General features: G+C 37.5%; 1 protein-coding gene across 1 annotated transcript in view; it reads left to right on the forward strand.

Annotated features, from left to right (window-relative positions):
- The window catches only part of SHANK2 (SH3 and multiple ankyrin repeat domains 2), a 316,407-nt gene that overhangs the window by 12,341 nt on the left and 285,655 nt on the right, over nucleotides 1-18,411 (forward strand). Inside the window, exons 3-8 of the mRNA XM_026089348.1 lie at nucleotides 1,800-1,871; nucleotides 2,454-2,562; nucleotides 2,839-2,990; nucleotides 3,796-3,963; nucleotides 7,462-7,578; nucleotides 12,146-12,223. Of these exons, the coding sequence (XP_025945133.1) occupies nucleotides 1,800-1,871; nucleotides 2,454-2,562; nucleotides 2,839-2,990; nucleotides 3,796-3,963; nucleotides 7,462-7,578; nucleotides 12,146-12,223 (696 nt within the window). The remainder of the gene's footprint in view (nucleotides 1-1,799; nucleotides 1,872-2,453; nucleotides 2,563-2,838; nucleotides 2,991-3,795; nucleotides 3,964-7,461; nucleotides 7,579-12,145; nucleotides 12,224-18,411) is intronic.

Consider the following 18,411-nt stretch of genomic DNA (forward strand, 5'->3'; position numbering starts at 1 on the left):
GCAGGCACAGAGCAGAGCTAGATCGCTTTGAGCCACACGGTGTAGCAGGAAGTTGGGTGCAAGACTAGTACCGATTAATTTTGGTATTGCTTGTATGGTGGTACGTCGCCCAGTAATAATCTGCAGATAATAGATTTACCCCAGTATAACACAGATCAAAGTAAGAAAAAACAGGGTTGAGAGAAAGTTTTGAGTCCTAGCATTTCTAGTGGATTATTTCTGAGAGTCACTGATGTCCATATTATAGCCATAAGCAAATTAAATAACCACCTTATTTTTTTGTGTCATATTTGTTACAGAATTCTGTTTCACTGATGTTCACTGTTGGCTAGCAAAATTCATTGTGCGTACAGGATTGCAATTCAAGGGTTAAAAGCGTTCAGCTGCAAAGCTGATACTAAAGCCTCATGCAATGCAGTCTCCTTATCCACCAAATGTGTTGCATTCTATGAATTCTGCCTAGTAAACAGAGGTTTATTTTTGGCTTTGTTCATAACCTATAATTACTAGCTTAGAGAAAACTCTAGTGTGCTCACAACTACAGTAGACTCTTAGTGAAACAGGAATATTGTAAAAGCAAATACTTTAGAACAGGGATGGAATAAATACAGAATTTTAAAATATTTTTCATTTTCCTGTATCATTAAAAAGAATTATGGGCCAAATGGTGAGAAGGCTTTGTCCCAAGAGGCACTCGAAGTGCTTCCCCTTCCCTTTGCCAGCTGTTACCTGTAGGTCTGGGGAGTGCATCCCACCTGCTGGAAAAGTTTGCAGTGTGGAGGGTGGGATTGCAGCAGATTGTCTCTCTGGGGGAGAGGAGGAGTGAGCATCCTCGAAGAAGTTATTTGCTGTATTTATTCTGATGGAGCAGCGTGTGTACTGTACGTGCTGTTGAATATGCCCCCGTGCTGCAGCGAGGCATTGCATCCCCCTGCTGTGCAGGAGGTGCCCCCCGAGGAGCACGAGAGGGACGGGGTAGGGCACGGGGTAGGGCACGGGGACAGGCCCGGCGGCAGAGCCTCTGCTAAATCAAAGCCAGGGAATCCAAGAGGAGCCTTTAGCTTTCTGATTGGCTGCAAATGGGGATATATTAGATAACAACAGTAAATTATAACTATGTAAAACCCATGAGTTTACCATAGATCTTTCTGTTCTAGCAGAGTGCAAAGTAGCAAAGTGCTCAGCATAAAATGTTGAATGAGTTTCAGCCAAAGAAGAGGCAGAGGCAGTCCTATGAACCTCATTCACAGGGCTGTTCTGTGAAACGTTAGAGGAGAGCTGTTTCCATCTGTAAGCTCTGCCTGTTTGGATTAAGGGGTTTTTCAGGAATCCTTCCCTCTCCGCCCCCTGAATTTCAGACATGCTAAGCTGATATTTTGAAATACTTTTTTTTTTTTTTTTAATTTAACATGCCTTTCCAGTTCTTCTTTCTGTTTGAGACTAGAAATGAAAGTGCAGGCATACCCTTAGGGAAAAAGCTCTTTTCACAGTAATTCTTGCTTATTTGTGTAGATTCTAGAGGCTGAACTTATTTCCCATACAGCTCCACCGAGTTCAGTATATTTATACAAGATATGGATTTTGCTTACATAAGCTGTAAAACTAATGACACTGTGTTAAGCATAATGCTGAATATCAGTACACATTCCAAATGAAGTACTAAGCTTTTTTTGAATGTTGCCAAAATCTACATCATCATTAACGGGTGATGCATTCTGGTAAGGTTTGAGACTTTTGTTAATATTATTTTTTTAAATAAAATATGACATTTTAATTTTTTCTTTTTGTTTCTCTGTCAGTTTCGGTACAAGAAGAGAGTGTACAAACAGTTCAACCTTGATGAAAAGCAGCTGGCTAAGCTTCATACAAAGGTATGCCCAATTTACTGGGGAAGTTAGCAATTGCCTAGTTAAAGTGACATGTCTGAGGAACTGGCAGTAAGGAGGAGTTCATTACCACGCGGGCCAATTGCTGAAGGACAAACAGTGTGTGCTCCCAGGACCAACAGGGATACGTGAATTATGATGTGGAAACTTCTGTCCTAGAAAAATATCCTGATTTGACTCTTCCATATCTATACAAGCAATTTTAAATGAGCTTTATTACATAAATATAACATGTTTTCAGCATGCTGCAAAATTGCTCATCTCTGTCATTAGACTCATTTGCAGGTTAGAATAGTAATGATTACCTTACACCATCCTGATTTCATACTGAATGAATCTTTTAGTCATTTTTCCTTAAAGCTGGATGTGACAGATTCTTCTTACTGTATTTGATTTTTGAATATTACAAACTCTAGGGTTTGTGCTCTCCATAAAGAGACTCTCCAGGAATGTAAATTTGCACTGTTCAATGATGGCAACAGATACATACTGACAGAAGATTTCATTTTTAGTCAAAAATGTCTTTTTGCAATCAGAGGATAATTCATTTGTCACTCCTTGTTTCAGGCTAATTTGAGAAAATTTATGGATCATGTCCACCATCTTTCAGTGGAAAAAATCACAAAGATGTTAGACCGAGGACTGGACCCCAACTATCATGACCTAGAAAGTGGAGGTCAGAACAATAAAATTTGCAGCATAGTAGTACCTTTGGTTTTCTTCAACATAAAATGATATAACAGGTTAAATCTTACCTATTCTTTCTGCTGCCTTTATAATCTCACGGTAATGGAATCTGCATGGTTTTGCTGTTCAAGGGGATAAATTTATAATTTATGATTTTCTTCAAGCAGCATTTTTAACATAACATTTTTTAAAGCTCGTAAAGCAAATGTTCTTTATTTTATGAGTTTACTCATCTTTTCCTTGTGCATGCTTTTCTCTTCTTTAGAAACTCCGCTAACTTTGGCAGTTCAGCTTGACAATACTGTAGAAGTGATAAAAGCTCTGAAAAATGGAGGAGCACATTTAGACTTCAGAGCCAAAGATGGAATGACAGCTCTGCACAAAGCAGCTAGAGCCAAGAACCAAGTAACCCTCAAGGTAAATGCTTTCAGTAGCAGATTATACATTATTTTATACAGAAAAATATGTAGAGAAGAATGCTTTCATGTAATTGTTGTAGTGTCCCCAATGGATCCTCTAATATGTGTCTGTTCTAGTGCTTTCTTGTGGCTTTTGACTCTTAGGATTTGCTTTTGACAAGAGGCCTTTTTTTTTCTGAAGCTGACTTTTTCAGTTGGAAGAAAAAGTGGTGAAATTTCACCTTATTCGTTGATAGATTGGGGAAGATCTTTCTGAGGAAATAGGAATAGCATTATTGTTGCTTATCTGTCTTTGAAAGCAAATGCCAATAGCATGGATTACACATTGTATCTTAACACCTTATTTTCTCTGTTCTTTGTATTCTAACTGGTGCTTTTAAATCACCTTGATATTAGAGATTAAATCTGGTGTTTATGGCATTTGCTTATTTACTTCTGACAGATATTCAAATTGCATGACATCTTTGATAAAGCATCCCATAACTGAAAAGGCAAGCGTGTTTTGAAGGTGATGCGACACTTTCAGAATGCCAGTCCTGAGTTTATTGGGAGGGTGGAAATCGGGCATCGTCATTCATCCTTTCCTTGCTAGCCCTGTAGACTCCTTTCAATCCTAATTTTTCTGAGGTCATTCCTTGCTTAACTTGATCTCTGCCACAGCCCATTCTATCAGCTTGCAAGCAAGCAATAAATATAATAATGGGAAATATCAACCTAGTAAGTACTTCTTCAGTTAGAGAAGTTCCTTTTCAGCTAGAAATCCCTCCAAAATATATTTTTTCACAATCTGTAATTGCTTTCAGACCCTTTTAGAGCTTGGAGCATCTCCTAACTATAAAGACAGCTGTGGCCTGACACCACTTTACCACACTGCTGTCGTGGGAGGGGATCCTTATTGCTGTGAATTGTTACTTCATGAACATGCTACAGTCAGCTGCAAAGATGAAAATGGATGGCAAGAAATTCATCAGGTGGGAAAGATGACTTTTTGTCAATTGAAGCCATATCAGAAAACGTACTTTTCCTATATGTTATAGGTACAGAAGATGTACTTCATATGTTCTATTGTTAAACACTATTTTAAAGGCCATGCCTTGGATATGTTTAGTCCATGCACATACACATATGGAATTACTTCTTTTTTCTGCTTGCTTATTACTTTGTGTCCTGCTGTGGTGAATTAAAAGTCAAAGCTGTTCCTGTGGCGTTTTGTAATACTGAAATCCTATGGTTACTATGGATTTTGCTGCAGAATTTGCAGCTCTAGCTGACAGTTAAGCATATTTACGCAATGGACCCTTGGAAGTTTGAAGTTTAGCGTTCTCTTAGTGGCACACCAGTGGAAAAGTGTAACTTGGTCTTTTTGTTAGATGCCAGTTTTAGTTTCCCTGGTAATGCTTCTCGTGTCTTTGTCAAATGTACTTGGTCTTTGGTGAACTTTACAGGGAAGATTTGGATTCAGGATCCTACTGCTTGGATCCTTCAGCATGTTGTACTGAGGGATGTTGAACTTGCACAAATTCACAATTTGAGTTCAGTTTGCATTGCCTATGTCAGTGCAAAATCAAATTCTAATGGCTTTTATTTTGCTCTTCATACATGGGTCTTCCTCCCCTCTCTTACAAATTCAGGGGGTGGATAAGCATGGTAACGTGCTCTACAAGGAAAAGTGACCTAAACCCCAGAAGATTACTTTTTTTGTGGTTATCAGGATATCCTGAGTCAGCTGTGGTGCCAGAACTCATCAGGCACTGGCATCTCAGTCAGCTTCTCCGTAACTGTGAGGAAGATAAACTTCCTTCCTTGCCAAAGGCCTTAATCATATCTCTGCAAAAGACCTATAATATTTGGTAAGAAGTTTTTTAAGCAAAACTTTTCTCTGAAGTGTTTTATATGGTGTTTTCCAGAAAGGTATGAATATTTTGTAATGCTTGTATAAAAGTACACTTTATTAGTGTGTCTGTGCATGGTGATAAACTCAGTAATTTATAAGTTTAAAGTCTGAAAATTCTAGCAGTCCTAATATCATTACAGCTATTTTCTGCCTTTCCTCTGTATAGATGTATTACTGAGTTTTCATAAAAATGAACTGATACAGTGTGATCAGATAAATACTGGTAAGAGTAATCATCCTTACAGGGCTGCTCAGGTTACCTGACAAATAACTAGGTTCACTTTCTTTGGATGTCCTTGTCATGTTAATATATAACCTGTTTTCTTTTCTTTGAAAAAGAGGTGAATGGCTTTAATACTGAGATTTGGGTGTGGATTTGAGCTTTTTAAGTGTGTAAGGGTGTTCAGGGCTGGGTTGTTTGGATCCAACTCTAGTAGGAAATGAAAAGAATTAATTTACTACCATTGTTTCTTTTGATCCCATTAGAAATAGAAATGACTGTAGTATTGATCAGAGAATTATGTGGAGTCCCTGAAAATACAGAGAAAAATTCCCTCTTTTGAAAACTGAACCAAATGTGCTTATGCTAATTACTTCCCATAATGAAACTGAGCTTTCCGAAAACCATTTTATTGGTTGTAATCCTAAATAAATCACTGAAGTTTACATCTGGATTATGGGCAGTCTGTTCTCAGTAATCAACGGTGTAAGCATTCCTCAGCGAAGTGTGAAAGATGGTGATGTGCTACAGTCCCATCTGTTGTTGTCTGTGTGAAGAAGGTAAAGTTATCTTGCATGGCAAGGAAGCACTCAGTCGTAAGTTTATTTTTCATTTGGCTAGCACAGTCTTTACCCGTAGAAGTTAAGGCTATGGGTTACCCTTACAGTAAATGGGAAAAGGAAAGGCATTCTGGTGGCGGTTCATGCTGTGATAGAACAGGAATAAAATGAATATCCCCAGGAGATACCTGCCTCTCCCCATGGACTATCGAGGGGAGCCCTAGCGAATGGATTAGACAGCTCGTCTAATGGGCAGGCTACTGTACTTAGGGAGGAGATATCCCCCGCCTTATCCCCCCTACTTGGTGGTTGTCTCCAATGTCTCTCAGAAAGCTGAGTAAGCTCTGGCAAAGGAAGAAAATCAGCGGAGAGGGTCCTGGTTTTGGTTCAAGCTTATTGTAGTAAGAATAGAAAGCTGGCATTGAGTTGTTGCATTTTAGGAGATATATTAGTAATTACACCTGCACATTCATATCTAGCTGTTGATTGACTTTCAGAAACTAGGCAGAACTGGTAACTCAGCTGCTAGCTGTGCAGCTGCTATAATCTCCTCTGCAGCCAGGAGCACAGGTACAGTTTGGTCCTGTTTAGTCCTTTTGCTCACTGTTGGATGATGTCTTTCTGGTGCCTAATATTAAAATGTTCCTGTTCTATTCTCAGCTAATGTAATGTTTCCAATTTTTGGCAAATAATTCATAAATGAACAAGCTATTTAATAAATATTATTTTTCTGTGTGTTGAAGTCTAAAATTAGAGGAAGAAAAGATGTAGTGATTAGGATACTAGTCTGAGATTTGGAAAATGCAGTTCATTCCCAGATGTGTCTCAAATTTAATTTGTACATTGGGCGGTGCACTTAAGTTCTTAGATTCTTTTGATCCAAATCGCAAGGATGTGTAGGTGATCTAACTCCCACTGAAGTCAGTAGAAAGTAAGTACCTAAAACAGAGTGAAAAATTTTGCATGTCTGCATCTCTCAGCTTAAATTCCATATTATTAAATAGAAATGATACTCATCTCAGATGGTATGAAGATAAAAACATTATAGTTTGGGAGATACTCATTTGGTGTGCTAAAAGGAAGAAATGACGCAAGTAGATAAGGCTGAATGGAAATACTGTGACTTTCTTTAAATGTATTTGTTAATCAGGAAAGTTTCAAATTTCAGCACACTCTCATTCCATAAAGGTTTATTTCCAACTATTCAAGGTCTAACATTTTATCTGGGTGACTGACAGTATCATTTGATGATTTTTTTTTTTTCCTTCTTTTGGATCACTGGCCTGTGTATACCGTACTTCTACTGACATCACGGAATCTAGAAGATAATTATTTGAGCTATTTTGGCCAGATTTCCCCAAACTGTTTTCACACCTTAAAAGCAGGCTTCAGAAATCTGATCATCTTTAGTGCCATCTAGTGGATAGCTTTCCACAAATTTGCAGGACAAAAAAATTAGTGTTCTGTCAATTTACTTGTCACATTAAACAGTTACATGTCTTAATGGATGAAGAGTAGCAAACTTTGTATTTTCTTGAAATTTTACATTGCGCTTCCTCAAATACTTAAGGATATGCTGTACTTATGTACAAGACTCGCTGCACCTGAAGAACATTAGGTTTACAGGTGAATATACAGATCTGGGCTTAGGCCTCGTATCTAATCTAGGGGTGGTTCTAAAAAGTAGGCCCTAAGTAAAATAAAATCTTCTCTGCTAAAAAATGCTTACCTGGAATGCTTACATGCTACAGCTAGGTTGTATAATAACCAAAAGTATGAATGCATCTCCTTACAGGCTTGTCGGTATGGGCATGTCCAACATCTAGAGCACCTGCTCTTCTACGGAGCCGACATGGGTGCGCAGAACGCGTCGGGAAATACAGCGCTGCATATCTGCGCCCTTTACAACCAGGTGAGCTGATGCTCTTCTGTGCCTGTATCGCACTGATTTAACTGCAAGTCCAGTGCAGGAGGATCATAACATGTGACATAAAGGTTCCCAGTGGCAGCTATGGGCTAGGCCTCCCTGTGAAGGATGTCAGGGTCAGAGGCTCTGCGTCCTTTCTGTGCCGTTAAGTGGGAGGGGTGTTTTGCCTCGGTGGGACCGGGAAGTCCAGTCCAGCGGAGACTGGAAGCAGGTGCTGAAAGAGAATGACATGTAGCCAAGAAAAAAGGTATAATTGAGGTACAAATTGACTTGAAATCTTTAATATCAGTCCATGCAAACAATGTCTGTCTTTGTTCTGTGGAAGAAATTTCCTGGCTAGATGTTAGATTTTCCTGAGCTGTGGTTTCCTCACTTTCAATAAATATATTTTGGGGTAGGTTTCCTGTTAGTATGAATCTACAGAGGTAAGTTACACTAAAGAAGAATTTGTTTCGTTATTAATACAGCTTTTAAACAGTGATTTTTAAAAACTAGAAGGGACCTAATTAAAAAAATATTTTGTTATTAGTGTTTTAGTGACTGATTACAAATAAAGGTGCTTATTGTAAATAGCAAGATTATACTTTTCATTTGAAAATAACACCATGCATTACTGGATTACATTTTTTATTATCATATCTAAATACTTGCTTCCTACTCAGAATTTCCTGCTATTTTGCCAAAACTTAAATTCAAATTAAATAAGAAGTATGTGGAAAATAATGTGAAAATATATCTGAATATTACACAGATGTCTGATTCTCTGCTGTGTACAGCTTATGTAGTCATTTACAAATAATAGAACTGTTTTGATTTGATAGCATTCTATACTCTGCACGGATGGGACAGGGAGGGAATGAGTTTTACAACTGTGTTAAAACACAGGACGTACGATGTTACATTGAATTAGGAAAGCACAAGTCATGAGATATGATTGTAACTAGTGAAACATCTGTTAAAGCATCTGCTTCTTAATTACCATCTCAGCTGAAAAAGCCTTGTCAAAGCAGATTCCTTTAATATGGCTAAAATACCCTCGACTTCTTTGAAAAGACAATTTTGGGAATAACTTGATGTTTTTCAAGACTGTTGACTTGATCTGTGTGTTGTAATTGATACCAATTCATAAGAATCCAGTCCTGGAAGTCTTTCCCCTCAATGCTGACTCTTGCTTGAAGGGCTCAGCATATCAGTGGGAGCAGTTTCACTGTGGGCTGCTCGCTGTGTCCCAGCTGACTTCAGCAGGCCTGTGGCTGTTACGTATCTACATTAAATTAAGATTTGCCAGGATCTCTGGGCTTAACTCGGTTCACTTCTGCGACGGTAGGTATACGAAGCTTTTGTAAGTTGGCAGTTGTCTAAATTCCTAGAGGGCTTTGCAGAGAAATGAAACTCACCTTCATGTTAACAAAAATTTTGCATGTAGGCCTCACATCTGGAACTTAACACAGGTAACTATAATGCATCCATGATAATTTCTGTTGAAAAAATACTTTAAAATGTTCACTTAAATTTCATTAACTTCTGCTTAGCAAGAATTTTCAAGTCTGGACTATAATCCACATATGAATTGAAAAGCTTGAGCTCAGCTCTACTTTTTACCATTTTATTGCAGTATTTTCATGGTTATAGATGTTTATAAGGTCATATGCTTTTAGCCAGGGTTGCGCAGTATGATGCAGAAATTGGAATAATCGTGTGCAATACCATATTTTTCAGGTAGAGATGTGTTTTCCTCCTGACTTCAGTGGAAAAAATTATTCTGTGCAAACCAAGAGTTTTGCATTGAAATTTCCATCTACAATTTTTCAAATATTTTTATAGTTGCTAGGTTTGACTTTGTGACTGGAAGTTTTAACATCTTGTTGACCACAATATCATGATTCTGTTTCCTTTAATCAGGGAAATGTAAAAATATATAGTTACTGTTTTTTCTTGGGATGCTGTGAACTATGATCTCTGACTTTTTCAGCGTTCTTTTTCTTGAAGGATGTTATTAGCTAACATGGAAGGAACTGTGTTGACCTTTCTGGGTGGAGTGAATGGGAAGGACAGTGGTGTCCTTTTTACCTCTTGATTCCTGTAGATGGAGTCATTACCCATTTGATTTTGCCCTCCCTTCTTCCCTGGGGAATTTTCTTGGAATACTTTTTAAGTCAGTAATTCTGTCTTCGTGAATGTTGGCTACATGCTGATCTGAATAAAGTCTTGTTTTTTCAGTTTCTTTGTGGCCCTCCAGTCACTCAGTGAAATCTAGACAGGTTTTATGGCTCTATATTTTGTGAATAAAGATGCTGGGATGAAGCATGCCTTCTTTCAGATAACGGATTGGATTCTGTATGAGTACTGTTGTGCTAATAAATCAGTTAATTAGCACTCGTGGACAAGAAATTGAATCTTATCTACTGGCAAGCCCATGCTACTTTGTAAAATTGTTTTTAATCCTACGAAGGCCGCGTAGCTACTGCATATTCAGTGTATGTATGATATAATGAATGAACAATACTGAGCTCTCAACATCAGAAGTTACTAGCTTGTCAGAGCTGTGCGATGTCTGACCAGGCGTTATGGCATTGACTGGAAACACCTTAACAGCAAGAGCTCTGAAGTGTTGAATGTCAAGGGCATCCTTATTTCCAGTAAATTAACAACAAAAAAAAGCCATTCAAATCACTTTTGGTGGTGGCTTTTTACTTATTCTCCCTGATTTTGCATGGTTTTTGTTGTACTGCATACAACTGTTAAAGCTACATTTGTAAATCAAGTGCACAATTTTAAAATGTGTAACTTTTTTGGTTTAGCAATACTGAATCATTTATCTTGATAACCAAATGAATAATCAGGCAATAAAATACAGTATGTTTCTTAGTGTCATTTATATCTTCAAGTCCTAGATCAAAACAAAATTGTGCATTTTAATACTAACAGGCTTTATTAACATTTCCGATATGTTTACTAAGCAGCATCTAGTGGAATGTGATTCTTATGGAATATAATATAGTGTACAAACCTAGAATCACTCCACAGTCAGTCAGCAAAAAATTCTTGGAAAAGTAACCCTTTTCGGAGTAAGAAGAACTGTAATTCTTTCCCCTGGAGGTCTTCATTTCGATTGCAGCATATTTGCTTCTCCTTTTTGAATGATTACTAATAAAGAACGCAACAAATTTAGAAAAACATTATGACTTTTTACACGTCGGTTTAGATCTTTCCCTGTTCAGAGAGAGAGCGAGAACACACCTAAGGTGCAGATTTCAGTGCAAGGAGATGAGACTATATTAGTTAATTGTATGTCATTAAAAATTACTGTATGTATGATGATTGCTAATGTCCTACCTGGAGATATGACCCATTCTGTTGTTTCAGTCTGTTATGCAGAATAGGAAGTGGGCGGACAAAAGAACATCTTTCTGGAGAATTGAATCTTGGTGAAGGGGTAGGATGGCCTCCTTCCCAGATGTGTTTATGACAACCCTGTGATGAGGGAGACTTAATGGGATCAGGAATCTGGCGTGATAAATTGGAAAACACAATGAGAAAAATGATTTTTAATGACAATCTCTGCATGTTCACTTATGACTCAGAATCTAGTAAATAAGCTTCATTTATGTCACTGAAATAGTTAAATTTTATGATTATTTTCTCTGGCTGTCCATTTACTATTAGAAATGAAAGGTAGCACATTGAAATATCTCTTTTGCTGAACTCCATAACATAATGTGACTAGAAATCTGAAAAGCATAACAAAATTAATAAAACTGTTTATAACAAGGAAATATAAAAACACTTGGAAACGTGAGCTGATCTGCATAAGGTCCTCAGGTGAACATTAAAGGTGACATACAGGAAATACAGTGCTATATATGGATCATGAGAAAGGCCAGTATTCTAAGAAATATGCCAGAACTACAGAGGATTTCTAGCAGATTATAGTCAGTTATATTTTACAACAGCACAGGCTAGTGACTTAAGCAATACAGTGTATCAGTCCAAGAAGAAATTGAACTTAAGGGATTTCATTTGCAGATTTTATCAGTTCAGAGGACTTGAACTCATACTTTTCTCTCATCGTTAGAAGAAGTAAAACTATATTGGATTTTTGCTGCAACTCTTAGTATTTCTTAGGGAAGAAAGAGAAGTCAAGACTGGTCAGTACAATATGTATAGCCAGCCCAAATATTTTCAGGCAAATTTTCTTAAAAAAAACAAAACAAAATAAAACAAAAAAACCCCCAAACCCAAAGAATCAGTGTTGCATACATTAAATCTTTAGCATTGAAGATAGTTGGAAAAAAACAGAATAAGTGCATACAAGCGGTAAAACTATTTTGTTTACTTTTTAGCACTAGACTTACAGGCTCATTTGTCGTGGGTACTGTTTACTGTACCTTAAACAGTACTGTTTTTCCCTGCAAACAGGCAAAAACTGCATGAGTGTCAAGTTCCATTTTGAACTAACACATTTTCCACAAAATCTGATTTGTTAAATATGGAATTTCCGTAAAGCAGTTTCTTGAAATAATTAACAGGTTTACCCTTCTACAATTTTCAGGAGAGCTGTGCAAGAGTGCTGCTGTTCCGGGGAGCTAACAAGGAGATTAAGAATTACAACAGTCAGTCTCCATTTCAGGTAAAAAAAAACCAAACAAAGACCAAAAAAAACCCCCTCCCCTTCTTCCCCCCCAACAATAATAACAAGAAAAATCCCTTACTTTTTCTTAACATCTGGACTTGCTTTTTTTGGAGAAGTTACACTGCACAAGGCTGAAAATAGCTGTAGAGTAAGATAAACTGTCATTGTGAAAAATGTAGCTTCTGTATAGTGCAAGTGAGGATGGCCTGGAATAACCACCTGTTGTCCCATTTTAGATTCCTTTAGATTAAATGCAGACTTTGTGACTTGGATCCATTTCTTTACCACGAACCCAACACTTTAAAAAACATTTCAGACTTATTTTTTAAAGTGGAAAGGATAAAGTATTGTTGGCAAAACCTTCCTTATTCTGTGCTAAAATGAATGTCTTTGGGAATGAGAGGAAATTTAAGCATCCTCCCCTTAGCTGAGGTGGTGACACTGTCTTTGAGTGTAACAATTGTGCGAGCTATTGATGATAAGACTTGAAATAGTTGGTGTCCTGTGCTTGCACATGCCTTGCTTTGTGGTTATCACCGGTCTAATACAGATATGCAAAGGGTGACTCGCCAGCTAAGCTTTACTTAGTTCCTATTGACTTAGCCAAAAAGAAGCTCTTCCTTCATTTACTTCATGGTGAGATGTGAGGCCAAAGATCTGGGATATGTCTCAGGGATGGGGCTGATTGAATGTACTGCTAGTGGTGAAAGTTGAGTCTATCATCTGTAGCACCAAAAGAATAAGAAATCTTTCTTTGGATTAGTAAAAACTTACTAGATGGTTTTTCACCATTTTCTCATATTAAAGTACTTTTGGATTTTTAATTAAGCTTTTCAAATATAAGAAAATTGTTGAAAGAGATGTCGGGTAGCCTCTGATAACCTTAAGCTCTTATTTCTGATATAATCTTGATCTGGATTTCAGTGGAACATTCATAATGCAAGCTGATGTGTGAGAAATAGGGGTGAAAGCTTTAATGTTTTAAGAAAAAGTAATACAAAGAATTCTACTCTGGTTACAGAAAATAGTATTTTTGAGAGAATGATGGCATAGTACCATATAAAGGAACTGTGCAGTTGAGAAACATGCAGGGACTATTTCCCAAAACTGAGTACTCTTTCAACAAAAAGAAATCCTGTTTTACTTTTACATGTTATTATATCTTTTCCATTACATCCTTGCCCCATTTGGGATAATGCTGGAATTCAAAAAAGCCTATCCTTTCTGTCATGCTTTGACAAGTGAAATAGTTAGAATATGAGCCATGTCCATGTGGGTCTCTGAGTTGATCCCTCAAAGTTTATGGGTAGATAATATCTCTGAGTTCCAGGCTCTTAAAAAGCTAACCAAATAATTCTACATCAGTTGCATTAGTTCCATATTTTGGAGGTTTTCTGGGCATAAGTTGTGACTCTTCAGAGTTTGAGTTCTGCCTGCAAATTGCAGCCAAAATTCATTGTTTTCTCTTGGGACTATTTCCCACAATTAAGGAAACAATGCATTAATAATGTGATTTAGGTATCATTTTCACACTGCTAATAGTTTGCCATCTAAATATACTAAGCACAAATTTGCTAAGTACTAGATAATGTTTAGCTCTGTACATTAGAATTATGGAGGATGAAATAATAATAATTGAGACAAACTAATATTAAATGGCTTTTGAAAATTGATTAAAAAATGAAAAAGAGAAACCACTGATTAATTGGACAGATAGGTTCCAGTATAGTCTCTTTCTTTTGAGAATTAGATTATTTTATTCCTTTATTTCTTGGTGATTCCCTTTTGCTTTGGGATTTTATGTGGGGAGGATGTGTGTAAAGCTGAATGATTTCCATTTGTCTTCCTCTTTGTACTGACTGCGGCAGCATTCTTGTTGTTCCTCTTAGAAAATACAGGGAAGGCAGGAAAGAAAATCTTTGTAACAGCTATTGCTGATGGTTTTAAGGCTTCATGAAATGAAGGATGACAAACCAAATAAAATAAGGTTAGGAAGTAAGCACAGGAGGCAGAAAAAAATAACCTTGGGAGAAGGGTTTAGCTATGGAAGTGCACTTGCCTGTGGCCTATGTCCTGCCACTATGGAATAAAGTCTTTCTGTTTGTTATCATTTTTTATATGTTAACACTGCTAATGTTTGGAGTTCTAGCTTTGGCTCCTCTCCTCCTAGTATTGACAATTAGGCTGGCTTTGTTTTCTAGACTGACATACTAAAAAAATCCCCAAAACAAAACAAATAAAAAACTTTCTATCTTTTTACTGTATGGTGTCTTACTTTTAGGCATAGGGAATGTGGGAAAAGTTCTAGTTTTTACAAATGCAGGGGGTAGAGAAAACTGTAATGGCAGCATTGCAATAAAGCACCATTAGAATTAATTCTTTGCCATCTGTCTTTATTTTGCTGACCTAGTCGATCAGACACCACAAATAGAGCTGTTATAAAATTATGCAAAATCCCCTTGAGTTAATAGGATTTTGCAAATTAAAAACATTTACTCAGGTAATCAGTAGCAAGGAACATCGAAGCATCTCATATGTACGTAATGAGGACTGCCGTAGCTGCACCATCGATTGCTTTGAATAATGTCCATTATGTTCTTTCTTCAGAAACCTAAACGAATCATTGTTTTAAAATTGCTGCTTACAAAACTCATGGTGTAGAAACTAGGCTTTTCTGTAAAGTTAGAAGTATCCAAACATGGAGAAATTTGTGTGTGGCTTTCCAGGTCTGCCAAAACTTTATTTTAATGAAAATGGGGACCAGAGTTTCATTTTGCATCTAGTGTTAGTGTCCAGTGAATGTAGTGTAATTTTACCAAAGAGAAAGTAAGTACTTCTTACCAGGTCCCTCCTAAAGAATAATGCTCATTAAGTATGGGTTTGCAGGGTCATAAAGAAGGAAAACCAGTCTGGGCTGATCTGTGCCGTTTAGTTCAGGTATCCTGCACCGTACTGTGTACACATCTCTGCCGGGGATCTAGCTATCCTTCTTTTTACCTTTTCATTGCCTAACAGAATTAGTATTAGAATGGCATTTGCTTGGGTATCAAGGCCATGATGAAGTGCATAGGTTTTTGTTAGCTACCTTTGAAGGGCTATGTTTCATCCTGACCAATTACTTGGCTCCATTAAGTCCGTAATCAGTATTAATATAAATGATGTTGCACCTAGCCTAAAGTCTGTCTGGGACTGGAGACCATAACGGATTTTCCTGATGGAAAGTACTCAGCAATAACAGAATACGGCTCAGCAGAAATCTCTCCGTATGTTTTTTTTCTAATGTGCGTTAGCACTTGTATGGACATGGGGTGGATCATCCCATTCTGTCCTTCCCAATTTGGTTCCAAGTAGATTAGGGCTCTTGCTGCATCACTGTCCTTGATATAAATGTGAGGGTTTTTTTGTGTATGTGCTTTTCTGTAGTAAGCTGACTACCAGTTAGAGTTAAGATAAAATCTGTACCACTTCATTATACTGTATTGCCAATACTGTTTATTAATCACTCCATTCATCCATCCCAAGGTGGCCAGGTAATCAAAGTATCTTGTATGCTAATTATTCTGTGCTAACAGATGGAAAAAAATCAGCATTACAGAGCTGGAGGTGCTAGCTAGTAATGGACTGTTTGTGATATAAATCGTGCTTGACCATTTTTTTGATGTAGCTATAATCAGAGCAGGTCAGTGCTTTCATTCACATCACTGAACTTCTTGCCTGTGTGCTTGCCATGTCTGCCAGGAGGACTAGCCTGGTGCTATCGCAGAGCTTGTAGAAACACACTGTTTGTCACCAACATACAGTTGCTAAATTACAGCTCTCATAAACTGGCCTATGGAACTGTAGCTTCAATTCCAGCTATAGCTTAGCTTTGAAGTTCCCAGTGTTTTTTAGATTTTTTTTTTCTGTTACAGTTTTTATTTTATTACTGAATACATGGATGGAAGCTTGTTTCTTGATCTTGTAGTATCAGCAAAGAGATGAACTAAAAACATCCCAAGATGTTGTTTCAGAAAATCCATGATGTCCTACCAACAGCCATAACTACTTAGTTTTCCCCACACCTTGTGTGCTACTAGATTAATTTAAAATAATTTCTTCCCTATCTGGCAAATATTAATCCAGTAGTTCAGGAATCTTAGAGTTTTGCAGTGTTTGTAAGCTATTGAAATTCTCTTGTGCAAATTCAGATGAAAAAGACACCTTGTTTGTCATATTTTTTTCTTTTTTCTCTCTCTCTTTTTTTAATGAACAGAAGCTCTATATGAATAATTCATACGTTCTCGTATGGGCTATAAGCACCTTGAGGCTTAGAGCTAATAGAGATGATAATTAATCAGCGTGTTTAAAATGTAAGTGTTCAAGTATACAGAAGAACTACCCTGAGGTTACATTTAGTGCCAGCATTTAATGGCAGAGCTGTACCTGAGAAAGCTTTATCTATAGGATGTGCTTACTATGGACCATTGCTGTCCCTGATCAACATAGGTTCTTAATGTGCTTATATGATATAGACACCAGTAGGACCAGTGATCTTCCCCTTCCACTGCAGGTAAGGTTGTGCCTTTCACTGTTGGCAGTACATTTGCTTTCACTTGCTCATGTTTTTGCCAGCTTTGAATCATTCGAAATGAAATTTTCCATGCCTGGTGTCTCAGGCTGCATTGTTTGGAAAAACAAAATGATTCAGCCATTTGGAGTACGGATGAGGGGAAACATGTGGTGTTTTGCTCATACTGAAAAGCTCTGTTGACCCACCTCTCCTCCTGTCTTCTCCCCTGTAGTGTTATGTTGTTTCGTTTAGTTTTGTTTTCTTTAGTTGCCCTGCATGCTGTCAGTGATCTGCATGTTAATGCCACGACAGTGTGAAGTGGTTTGCAGGCTGACTCGGATGCAGGGCCTCCAAAGCGAGACTTCCCGTGTGAGAGAGGGATTCAGAGGCTGGCTAGGGTGGTACAGGTAGGCAGAAGGGGCTTGCAGTAAGGAAAAGTGCAAGACCGGCAGAAGACCGCGACTGGGAGCCAGCCACCGAGCCCAGGGAGTGGAGGAAGACCAGGGCTGATGAGGGTTGTGGGGAGATTTCTAATCATCAAGGGCAGAAGAGAAAGAAAATCAGATTAGGGGGAAAGAGGGACTGGCAGGACAAAAAGAGTGGGAAGCCTCTGGTGGTGGAGACGGAGCTGGGAAGTCGGGAGAAGGGGAGGTAAAAGAGCGGAGGCGTGTGCAAGACTCCCAGCCAGGTAATGGTTGGTAGAAGAAACGTCTCATCTGTTACCCAGCACGTCACTGGCATGGCTTCCTAAAGCCCAGTTTTGCTTTATTTTACTGTTGTTCTGCATTTTGCAAAGTCTCTTTTTGATGGAATATATAGGCAAAGGACAAGAAGTTATTCCCAGGTATTTTTTGCCTCTGACTTATTTTTGAAAGTGTAAAACTCATATAAAGCTAATTTTAAACCCCAAAGTCTCTGTCCAGTGCCTTAAAAAGGCATCTTTACAAATATAAAGTAGAAATGTTTTCTCTCTTGATGTAAATTATATAATTTACATTAATGGAGCATATCAGCTTTACACAAGGGACTTGGTTTTTTGCCAAGTATTTATTTTTATTCTAACTCTTTCCTAAAGCACCTGCGTAAAGAATGTATCATTTGAATATCATGTGTATTATTGACAAAAAGTGTATTTTTTTTCTCATGATGCATGCTGCCTTTGTCAGACTTGCAGCTTTTTCCAGCTTTTGTCCTGATTTGAGTCAAATCATGGAATTTATTCATACTCATTTTGGTTCTTCTTTTTTTTTTTTTTTATTTTAGGTCACTGCTTATGTTAAGAGCTGTGTGTTTTGCAGTATACAAATAAAAGGTAAAAGACAATCTGCCCCGGAATAGTTTAAAATCTAATTTACACTTATTAATTATTTGTGATCCAATGTAAATATCAGTATGAAAATATTTAATCTTGTAATAAGAAAAGTATTAGCAATAATTTTAATAAAAAATTATAGAGAAAGGCTTCTTAAAGCTCAGACATATGGGCATCAACACGAGCTGCATTTAGTGTTTTTAACTCTGGCCATAAGAGAACAAATGATGGATTTTTTTTCTTTAAAAATAAAAATGTGTGTGAGGGTGTGTATATATGGGTGTGTATATACATACACCCCCCCATTATTCTCTTAAAAAGAGC

Source organism: Apteryx rowi, unplaced genomic scaffold (genome assembly GCF_003343035.1).
Source record: "Apteryx rowi isolate R43461 unplaced genomic scaffold, aptRow1 scaffold_81, whole genome shotgun sequence".
NCBI classification, from domain to species: domain Eukaryota; kingdom Metazoa; phylum Chordata; class Aves; order Apterygiformes; family Apterygidae; genus Apteryx; species Apteryx rowi.